The sequence below is a fragment of the Leopardus geoffroyi genome, chromosome X (genome assembly GCF_018350155.1).
Source record: "Leopardus geoffroyi isolate Oge1 chromosome X, O.geoffroyi_Oge1_pat1.0, whole genome shotgun sequence".
In the NCBI taxonomy this organism is placed as follows: Eukaryota; Metazoa; Chordata; class Mammalia; order Carnivora; family Felidae; genus Leopardus; species Leopardus geoffroyi.
This window is the reverse complement of record NC_059343.1, coordinates 48,500,747-48,512,287: the sequence shown is the minus strand read 5'-3', so window position 1 is coordinate 48,512,287 and position 11,541 is coordinate 48,500,747. Positions and strand designations below refer to the sequence as shown.

The following is an 11,541-nucleotide window of genomic DNA, read 5'->3' as shown; positions in this document are numbered from 1 at the left end:
CCCATCCGCCCTCCCACAACCCCTCCAGCAACCCTCAGTTTGTTCTCCATATTTATGAGTCTCTTTCGTTTTGTCCCCCTCCCTGTTTTTATATGACTTTTGTTTCCCTTCCCTTACGTTCATCATTTCTGTCTCTTAAAGTCCTCATATGAGTGAAGTCATATGATTTTTGTCTTTCTCTGCCTGACTAATTTCACTTAGCATAATACCCTCCAGTTCCATCAGTAGTTGCAAATGGCAAGATTTCCTTCTTTTTGATTGCCGAGTAATACTCCATTGTATATATATACCACATCTTCTTTATCCATTCATCCATCGATGGACATTTGGGCTCTTTCCATACTTTGGCTATTGTTGATAGTGCTGCTATAAACATGGGGGTGCATGTGTCCCTTCGAAACAGCACACCTGTATCCCTTGGATAAATGCCTAGTAGTGCAATTGCTGGGTCACAGCGTAGTTCTATTTGTAGTTTTTTGAGAAACCTCCATGCTGTTTTCCAGAGTGGCTGAACCAGCTTGTATTCCCACCAACAACACAAAAGAGATCCTCTTTCTCCGCATCCTCGCCAACATCTGTTGTTGCCTGAGTTGTTAATGTGAGCCATTCTGACAGGTGTCAGGTGGTATCTCATTGTGGTTTTGATTTGTATTTCCCTGATGATGTGTGATGTGGAACATTGTTTCGTGTTGCTTGGCCATCTGGATGTCTTCCTTGGAGATGTGTCTATTCATGTCTTTTGCCCATTTCTTCACTGGAATATTTGTTTTTTGGGTGTTGAGTTTGATAAGTTCTTTGTAGATTTTGGATACTAACCCTTTATCTGATGTGTCATTTGCAAATATCTTCTCCCATTCTGTCGGTTGCCTTTTAGTTTTGCTGATTGTTTCCTTCGCTGTGCAGAAGCTTTTTATTTTGATGAGGTCCCAGTAGTTCATTTTTGCTTTTGTTTCCCTTGCCTCCATAGACGTGTTGAGTAAGAAATTGCCGTGGGCAAGATCAAAGAGGTTTTTGCCTGCTTTCTTCCTCATTAGGTCTTACATGGAGGTCTTTCATCCACTTTGAGTTTATTTTTATGTATGGTGTAAGAAAGTGGTCCAGGTTCATTCTTTTGCATGTCGCTGTCCAGTTTTCCCAGCACCACTTGCTGAAGAGACTGTCTGGAAAAATTATGAAAGACTGAAATGAGTTTTGGAAATTCAAGTGACTTTATCATTAATGTTTTTTTGTTTATTTGTCAAGATTGTTGATTGTGATCACATAGTACATACTAAATAGCAGAAGAAAAAACATAACCCTCCAAAATTGCCATAAATTTGTGGGTGGAAGGAAAGGAAGAACTTCCAGCCCTTTGTTTTTCCAGGGACAATCTCAAGACCTACCTTTTTGCTCCAAGCTCAGAATCCCTTCCTTCCAAATCTCTTTTTCCTTACTGAAGCTAGTAAGGAATATATACGTGATATATATCCTGGCTATATATATATATATATATATATATATATATATATATATATCCTGGCTATAGAAACGTCATCCACATAGCAGCGCTCCCCTCAGGTAATCCCAGGAGCTTGAGTTTGAAGATCTGTCATGTGGCATGGAGATCACATAACCTAAAGAGAGTGAAGGGTTTGTGAGTGCACAGACACTTTAGTATATAAATGACCTGAAAAAGATATCAGAAATAAAAACTAAAGAAAATTATTTTTTTTTAAATTTTGGAGGAGTTTTAATTTTTTTTTTCAACGTTTATTTATTTTTGGGACAGAGAGAGACAGAGCACGAACGGGGGAGGGGCAGAGAGAGAGGGAGACACAGAATCGGAAACAGGCTCCAGGCTCTGAGCCATCAGCCCAGAGCCTGACGCGGGGCTCGAACTCACGGACCGCAAGATCGTGACCTGGCTGAAGTCGGACGCTTAACCGACTGCGCCACCCAGGCGCCCCTAAAGAAAATTATTAACAGCAGTTATCTCTGGGCAGGTTGGTGGGGCCCTGTCAAGTCCATTGGTTTAGGTAGCACAGATGCTCAAAGTTTATGACAAAAAAGGGCCCCTCCAAAATCTCAAATGTCATAATACAATTTTGGCATATGGTTGTGCACTCATGTAACCACAAAAAATTCTATCTACAAGGGCATGTAAAAACCAGGCTTGGCTGGAAACTGGAATTTGTAAACAGAGATATCTCTGGCAAGAAATACTGAATACAATGGACTGAAGTTAGTGTGTAATTGTGAACTGATTGAGAGTGGGAGATGCACGGAACAGTTTGGAACCTGGTATAGCCTCTGCATTTCCCACTTCCTGACAACTTTTCCCTTAACTCTTCTCCTGGTGTGATTCTATGTGGGTTTATCTGGGGAGTAAGAAGTCTGAAGGATCTGAGTATGTGTTTTACAGGCCGAATGTTTGTGTTTCCCCAAAATTCAAAATTTTGAAGCCCTAACCCACCAGTGTGATTGTATTTGCAGCTGGAGCCTCTATGAAAGAAATTAAGGTTAAATGAGGTCATAAGGGTGGAGCCCTGATCCCATAGGATTAATGTCCTTATATAAGAAGAGACACTGGAAAGCTTGCTCACTCTCTCTGTGGATGTGAAAAGAAGAGGTCATGTGAGCACACAGACGGAAGGCAGATATGTGCAAGTCAGGAAGAGAGCCTTCACCAGAAAGCAACCCTACTGGACCTTGATCTGGGACTTTTAGTCTCCAGAATGGCGAGGAAATAAATTTCTGTTGTTTAAGCCTCTCAGTTATGGTATTTTGTTATGGTAGCCCCAGAAGATTAAGACAATGGAGGTAGGGAGGCAGTATCTGAGAAGAAGAATCAGGTTTAGAAATGTCTCATACTTGTGAGTCTGAACCAATGAACTTTTCACTATTGAAAATAAAGAGCTTTACTCACTTGAGTGCAGACTAACAGTATAATTAATATTGCTTTACGAAAATAGAAAAAGTTATTTGATATTTTCCAGAGTTTTCAAAGCCAAGTCTTAAAATCGTCTTTTGCACATCTTACTGATAGATTACTAATTGAGTAATAAAAGGAAATGGACTCTCTTTTAAATATAAAAAGACCATTAAATCTCCTTTACTCTTTAATTCTTTTTTAATGTCTTACGATGCTTTCTAAACATTGTGAGTTCTCATTTTCTTCCTAAGCCCTAAATGTTAGGCTTGGTAATTCTTATTACAATTCATACAATCTGGGTGAACTTGTCCTCTTTCTTTGATTTATCATCTATGTGTTGCTGAATCCTGAATCTCAAGCTGTGGTCTGACTATCTTTAGAAGTTCTAGACTCCTTTATCCAGCTGCCTAGCTAATGAGCATCTCCACTACAGTGTCCTCAGGGACCTCAAACTAATAATATTAAAAACTGAACACACTGTAATTACTCCTCACTAATGTTCCTCCTTTTTTTATTACCTGACTCAGGACATGGTAACAGGACTCAATTAATTATCAAAATCAAAAATTAAACAAATAAACATGCATTTGACTCATCCTGGACATATCCTTTCCTCATTTCCATAGCCAGTAAGATACGAAATCTAGTCTATTTCACCACACATATATCACTAACACTGTCCACTACCCTTAGTCTAACCACCACCACTGTACCTCAAGAATACAATAATATGAAATGACATATTTATAGTTGACCATGAATTTCTGATTAAGGTTACTAGTTACAAACATCTAGGTGTTAGTCCAAGGAAAGTCATCAACAGTCATAGCCTGACATTAACTGAAGGACTTACCATGAGCAGACAGAATTGCAACTACTAATACTAAAAATTTCTCAAGATACACAGGTGTATACTGGTCTATTTAGTCCTAGCTCACTAGCAGGCAGAAGACAATGTTGTAATAAGGTACTTGATCTACTTTTTTAAAATCAATTCCCATGTAGCTAACATACAGTGTTATATTAGTTTCAGGTGTACAGTATAGTGATTCAACAATTTCATACATCACCCAGGGGTCATCACAACAAGTACACACCTTAATCTCCATCACTATTTACCCATCCCTCCACTCACTTCCCCTCTGGTAACCATCAGTTTGTTCTCTCTAGTTAAGAGTTTCTCTCTCTGTCTCTGTCTCTGTCTCTCTCTGTCTCTCTCTCTCTCACTCTCACTGTCACTCTCACCCTCCCTCCCCTCCTCTCACTCTCCATCTCTTTCTCCTTTGCTCATTTTTTTTGTTTCTTAAATTCCATATATAAGTGAAATCATATGGTATTTGTCTTTCTCTGGCCAACTTATCTCTCTTAGCATTATACTGGCCAGGCTGTTAAGGGTTTCATGAATCATGAATAATTAACTCCCGGCAACTGTGGAGGAGGTGGAGATGACCTATGGATAAGACACAGACTCAGAGCCAGGCAGGATTCTGAATGCTCTGGGGCCAGGAAGAGGGCTACGCTCACCTGGGATTTTTCTCAGTTGCCTTGTCACCTCCAATCCTTCACACAGGCAGTCCTTCTTCTTTCAGCCTGCTTCCACACCTCAGTTCTAGTATTGTGATGAGGGTTTGGACTATAATATAAAACAAACTCAGGTTTGAACACAGGCCCCATGGCGTAACTCTGGTGTTGAGCAAGTTGTATAGTCCGGTTATGTCTAGCATGCCTCATCTGCAGAACTATGGGCATAACAGTAACTACCTTGCAGGGCTACTGTTGGAATTAAGTGGAATGATATATGCAAAATGCCTGGCACAGAGAAACTGCTCAAGAAATGGTTGCCATTGTTATAGAAACCCTGCTCACATTCCTCTTCTGTGTCCATGCTTCCTACCTAAGTAAGAAACATGAGTCATGCTTCCACATCTACAAGATATAAATGAGAGTGCCCACTCTTCAGGGAAGTTGTGAGGATTAAATGAGATAATGTATGTCAATTTCTTGACCAGATAAGTTCTGAGTAGATGATTTAACCTAGAGGGACCAATGCCAGAACCTCCACACAGAATCAGAAGCAAGCAGAGAGGTGAGCAAGCAAAATATGAATGGGTGGACACTCACACAACTATGCACACACAGGCATGCAAATGCACTGAGGGGCTGTGTCCACAGGGTCTCCCTCTGCCTGGTCTGGGAAAGCTCAGGACCTATGCAAACCTGGGTTTACATGTCAAGCACACTATGGCTCCAGCTGAGGGATGCTGAGGAAGGAAGATAGGTTGTCTCGTTTCTACATTCATTCATTCAATCTGTCAGGTATCACTTTTTGAAGACTTTTTCCGGGCTGCCAGGCCCCATTGAGCTTGAAAGGAGCCTGATGCAACACATAAAGAGCATAGTCTGGCAAACCCCAAAAGTAATCACATGGCTTTTGTTTCATGATGGTAGGAGTGCACATGCTATAGACTTCCTTGAAAGGCCCTAATTCCTGGAAATTGTAAAACAAGTCCATACCTGTACCGTGAAATGATTCAGAAAGAATCACCAGCAGACCAGAAATTGTCAGCAGACCAGAGGGACAGCAGATAGGGTCCAACTCATTTGTTTGAGTAAGCCATGGCCCACAATCTGTGCAAAGCTTGTTGCAAATGGAGGAACTGGCCCAAGAGTGCTCTATGCCCTGGCGAGGTGCTGGCTGGCATCAGAACAGGGCCCACAGGCAACCAAAAGGTGATTAGTGTATGGCAACAAAAGTAGCGTGGACTAACCCTGGCATTTCCTTACCTATCTCGCCCCCAGAACTTCCCTCCAGGTGGTGGCTATAGTGATGTCTGCCCAGGTGACAGCAATGCCTATGGACACTTGGGCATACAGCCAGGACAGTGCCTGGGATGGGTGGGTTAATAGACAACCCCACAGAATGTATCCAGCCCAGTCTCATATCCCACTCCAGTCCTTACCAGTACTTTCACTGAAAATATGGCAATAGTATAAATTCATCTCAATAGTAATCATGGCTCTTGTTCACCACATATTCCCCATGAATGAGATATACACATGCCTTGTGTATGACTTTACTTCTGCTGATGCAACAAGTTACCACAAATTTAGTGGCTGAAAGCAACCAAATTTACTATTTTACAATTCTGGAGGTCAGAAGTCTAAAATGTGTCTGCAGGTCTGTGTTCCTCCTGAAGGTTCCAGGGGAGAATCCACTTCCTTGTCTTTTGTAGCTTTTAGAGACCCCCTACATCCCTTGTCTCATACTCCCTTCCTCTATCTACAAAGCCAGTGGTGTAGCCTCTTCTCTCTTCTTTGATCTCTGCTTCCATCCTTTCATGATTCGCTAACTCTAACTCTACTGTCTCCCTCCTATAAAGGACTCTTGCATTTACCTTGGGCCTATCCAGATATTCCAGGATAATCTTCCCGTCTAAAGACCTTTAACTTAATCACATCTTCAAAGGTCCCTTTTGCTGCAGGTTCTATGGATAGGGATGTGGACACCTTTGGAGTCTGGGGGTAATTTTTCAGCCTACCCTATCTTGCATGAACTATTTCCATTTAATCTTTACAACACTACTGTGACATACCCATTTGCAGATGAAAGATGAGGCTTAGAAAGGTTAAGTGACACACTTGACTTGACATGGCTTGGAAGGGGCAGAGCCAGTCATGGAAAACCTGGTAAAGTGAGTAAGGATCCCCGCTTTGCTCCTCCCCACATCTGTCCCTTTTCTCATCTCTTCCTTCTGCTCCTATTCAAGAGAGCAATAATACTCCCTTCCATACTAAGCCCTCTGTAACCACTAAATGTGCACTCAATTGGAGCAGCTGTGAGGTGTGTGATGGCAGAAGCCAGGGCTTGGAAATCTGAAGATGTGAGCCCAAATATTGACATTCATCAGCAGTGCTATGATCACGGACAAGAAAGCTAACCTTTCTCTAGCTTCATTGGTAATTAAAGGTTGTTGTAAAGATTTCAGTTTGAAGGTAGTTTGGACACATAGCCTACCACAACAATGTTAGTTTCCCTCCTCTGTTTGTACTCCTAAGGCCCTCACAAGTCAGTTGCCCTTCCTTTGTCATGTGCTACTTGCTCTAAACAAAGCTGTGGTCCTCAATGTCCCAGAGGCATGGTTTTTTTATATCCTCCTGTTAAACCATGCCTGATGATATTCTGGGTATTAAATACAGTGTTTATTGACTAACAACTTCTATGGCCTGTCTTATGTAAATGTGATTTCTGTTAAGCTTTTGTGAACATTGAGTGTAGCTCACAACTTAAACACCGTTCCTGATTACTCCTTTGAGGAAATTGGCTGGAAGTTGCAGTCCTAGGTTGTACATTTCTTCAGGTAGGCTCTGATCTACCCAGGGTGCTATGCACAGCTGCCCTGTCCTAGTTGTGGAGTGGAGCAAAGGTTCACTCAGATGAAGGCTGTGGCAGAGAGATGGCACCCCCTCCTCACCCAGCTGGTTGGTATGCAGAAGGAAATGCAGCAGTAAGCATACACTTCCCCAAATTAGTTTATGGCCAGGCTTCTTCAACAGGAGGCCTTGGTAGGTTCTGGGTATAAGGAAAATTTCAGTTAGAAAGTGACCGTTGGGAAGAGAATGAGTTTGCTGGCTTACATTCCCATAAAGTCCCATCAGAATGGAGAAGCTATTTGAAAGCATATAGGTGATTTTTCAGTCCTCTAGCCACACCAATTCATAAACAGCAAACATAAAACAAACAAAAGGAAAAAAAAAAACTGAGCTGAGAGGAATCTGCTTTCATCCAGGGTTGCCAGGATGTACTGTTGGATTTCTAGAGAGCCTGACAACAGGCCTGGCAGACAAGGCTGGAGAGATTAGCCTTTTAGCCTTTTCCTGTCTGTTCAGAGGACAAGTCACAGGACAGAGGTGGTAAGTGAGCTCATCAAAGTCAAAGAGCTTGTAGGCAACACAGGTTGGGCCAGAACTCATGTTCCTAGGTCTCAGTTCAATGTTCGTTACTCTATACCAAGCATCCCTTTTCTACACATGTACAGAGGACTGGGCCTTTTTGGGTGCAATTCAGCTGGCAATTCTGCTTTCTGAATGGGACCTACTGCCCCACCCCAACACTTATTCACCAGGAGTAACCATATCCTGATATTCCACAAACTCTATTGAAGTCTGGGAGACATCAAGAGGCTAGACAGGGCCCCTTCCCCTCAATGGGATTATAATCTGAGGTTCTGTCAAGCAAGCATTTAATCTCTTCCAGCCATAAAGGTATAAAGTTTTTGCTTGCTTTTAAAATGTTCAGGTAAACACACATGCAAGATGCATTCTTTCAACATGCATATTAAATGCCACTCTCACACACTGCTTGAAACACCTGAGAGGCAAAGGCTGTGATTCTTGCATGGCAAGTGCTGTTCATTTGTTATCTGATTTAATTCTCACAACCCTATGAGGCCAGCACTTAATTAACCACACCTTATAGATGAGGAAACCAAGGCTCAGAGAGGTGAAATATGCAAAATAGTATCTTTGGAATGACATAAGAAAGATACAGAGTGCTTGCTATAGAGACTCCTCCCTCGGGGGGAGAGGAGCAAACATGGACTCATTACTCTTCCAGGAAGACAAACTTCAGGCAGGAAGAGGCCTGTAAGCAGGCAGACGGAATTTAGATAGTTGGAGATGAAAGGAAAGACAATTCAGACAGAGAAAGCAGTAAGCAAAGAACCAGAGTGGATAAAGTTGAGAGTATGCTCTGAATTACATTAGGGTTGCCAAATGAATTAAACAACCAAAATAAATCAGGCATTCAGGTGGACTGGAGCCTAGAAACCTCAGAGCTAATCTGCACTCCACCACCCTCTCCTCTTTCCTCTCTTCCATCCAATCAGTCCCTAAAGCCTGTCCATCATCACCCTTAAAATGCCTTTCTGCCTCTCCATCCCCATGGAAACTGCTTTAAGGCTCACTTTGTTTCCCTTTTGCTTCTTATTCTAATTGCTTCCTAAGTGACCTGCCAGACAACAGTCTGTACAGCCTCTGTGAAGCTGTGCAATGAAAGTCTGATCCAGTCAGTGCTCTGCTTAACAATCCCGTCAATATAGAACATTTTAAAGGTTCTGCACCTCTTGCACACTGTTTGCTGCTTTTGAAGCCCCACTTCCCCTAATCACCCAGTGATTCAGCCATAGACATCTTAGGTGGATCCTAGATGGCCCACAAATTAATTCCTATACACATAAACTATTTCTGAGAACGGGGATGGTGAATGAATATGCTGTGTAAGCCAACACAGGATAGGAGAAATGAGACCAGCTGAAACCTTCCATAAATACACCCCTCAACTCCATCCCTCCAAACCCTCCATCACCACCCCCTCGATACTCATATATGTACAGCCTGCCTTCTGTGAGAATGAATTAAAGACACATTCTTTCTCAATACCCGCTAGCAAATTTTGTACTAGACTGAAAAATACAGGAGCCCTATGCTCTTTTCTCCTGTGCATTCTCCTGCCCTTGTCAATCCCTCGCTGCCATCTCTGCCCTAGTCCCACCCCTGCCTTGTCATGCCTCTTTTCCTATCTGAGAGCGGATATTTGGGTGGAGGAGCCGCCCACTTCCTCTTTGGAGTTCAGTGAGTGCGTGGCAGAAAAGGCGGAGTCAATTTTGCCTAGCTTTCTGGCTCTTGCAGCGGGAGTGAATGCAGGCGGCTGTTGCTCGCGCATTTTTGTTTCCCTGGGAGTGAGCTTTGTCGCTGAGAACATCTGGCTTGTTGCTACAAAGACTATTGACATTGGTGGTTTCAGCAGCGGCCGCTTAAGGTAGAGATAGTTGCTTTCTGCAGAAGTTGCAGGCATCATTCCCTAGAATTGCAATAGGCTCGGCGCCCATAGTGGGAGACATGCCTCGGGGTCGGAAGAGTCGGCGCCGCCGTAACGCAAGAGCCGCGGAAGAGAACCGCAACAATCGTAAGATCCAGGCCTCAGAAGCTTCTGAGACCCCGATGGCCTCTTCTCTGGCCCCAGGCACCCCGGAGGACGACCTGAGTGGCCCTGAGGAAGACCCTAGCACTCCGGAGGAGGCCTCCACTACACCTGAGGAAGCCTCCAGCACTGTTCAAGTACAAAAGCCTTCCGTAGCCCGGAGCAATTTTCAAGGCACCAAGAAAAGTCTCCTGATGTCCATATTAGCCCTCATCTTCATCATGGGCAACAGCGCCAAGGAGGCCTTGGTCTGGAAAGTGCTTGGGAAGTTGGGAATGCAGCCTGGCCGGCAGCACAGCATCTTTGGAGATCCAAAGAAGGTCGTCACAGAGGAGTTTGTGCGCAGAGGGTACCTGATTTATAAGCCGGTGCCACGTAGCAGTCCCGTGGAGTATGAGTTCTTCTGGGGACCTAGAGCACATGTGGAATCGAGCAAGCTGAAAGTCATGCATTTTGTGGCAAGGGTGCGTAACCGATGCTCCAAGGACTGGCCATGTAATTATGATTGGGATTCCGATGATGATGCAGAAGTTGAGGCTATCCTTAATTCAGGTGCTAGGGGTTACACTGCACCTTAGGGAAATCTGGAGCAGACACTTGAGGGGGTTGGAAACAGCATCAGAGGTACCCAAAGGAGTAGATTAGCTGTGTGCTGAGTTGAACATGATGGGAAAAGGGAGACATTTGGTATTTGTGATCAGTGCTAATTGTTAACTGCAAAATATTGTACAATTGTATACGTCTTAATATAGTGCTGATGAAGGTCATAATATGATTAAAAATATGATTACAGAAAGGATATGTTTTTTCTTTTTGTCTGTCATTGAGACTTAGTATAACAGTTTTGCTACCCTTATAAAATGAGTCCATCATATTCTGTGATCTGGTACATATTTTGTATCATTGAAATAGGTAATTCTGAAAAGTTTGAAATAAACCGGTATGTGAGAGAAGGATGGGGAAATTCTTTTATGTCTGACCTTTCTGAAACCTTTGTGTCTACTGTTGTATAAAGAAAACTGACAACTACCATGAATTTCCTTAGCTACTGTACAACATAGAAAAAAATAAAACTATAATGACGAGGACACCTTGTTCATTTATTGACCACCGGTTATGTATGAGGCACCAGTCTAGGTTCTGGGGATCCTCCATGGCACACAGCCCTCAGTTCTAAAGAATGTTCTAGATTACATGGGAAAGACAAATATGTAAACTGGCAGTGTGGTAAATGCTGTAATAGGGAGTGAGTGTGGGCTACCACAAAAATTTAGAAACACTTCTGTGACCTGTCTTGGAGGTGAGACAGGAGAGAGGATATCACAGGATTCTATGAAAATCCAAAAGATGCTTAAATAAGCTTGGGGAAATTTAAAAGGGGCCTCAGAGCATAGTATGAAATACTGTGCATTAGGTACTTTTGGATACCTAACCCAGCCTGGGGGAAGGGGCATTGGCAGAGGGGAGGGACTATCATGGGGTACTGTGGAAATAGAAAACACACCTAGTCATCCTGAGGGGAGGGCAGGGGAGAGTGGGGTGGTTGCAGGATAAAGGACATTGTGGGATACTACAAAAATTAAAAAGATGAGACTGTCAGAAAATTCTTGGTGAAATGACAACCTGAGGTCTGAAAATAGTATTGAAGATG

At 43.0% G+C, this 11,541-nt stretch overlaps 1 protein-coding gene across 1 annotated transcript; it reads left to right on the top strand.

Moving 5' to 3' along the window:
* Positions 1 to 9,545: 9,545 nt before the first annotated feature.
* MAGEH1 (MAGE family member H1) lies at positions 9,546 to 10,978 on the top strand. Its single transcript, XM_045471478.1, has one exon. The coding sequence runs from the start codon at positions 9,809 to 9,811 to the stop codon at positions 10,466 to 10,468; it is 660 nt and encodes a 219-aa protein (XP_045327434.1). The 5' UTR covers positions 9,546 to 9,808; the 3' UTR covers positions 10,469 to 10,978.
* Positions 10,979 to 11,541: the final 563 nt, after the last annotated feature.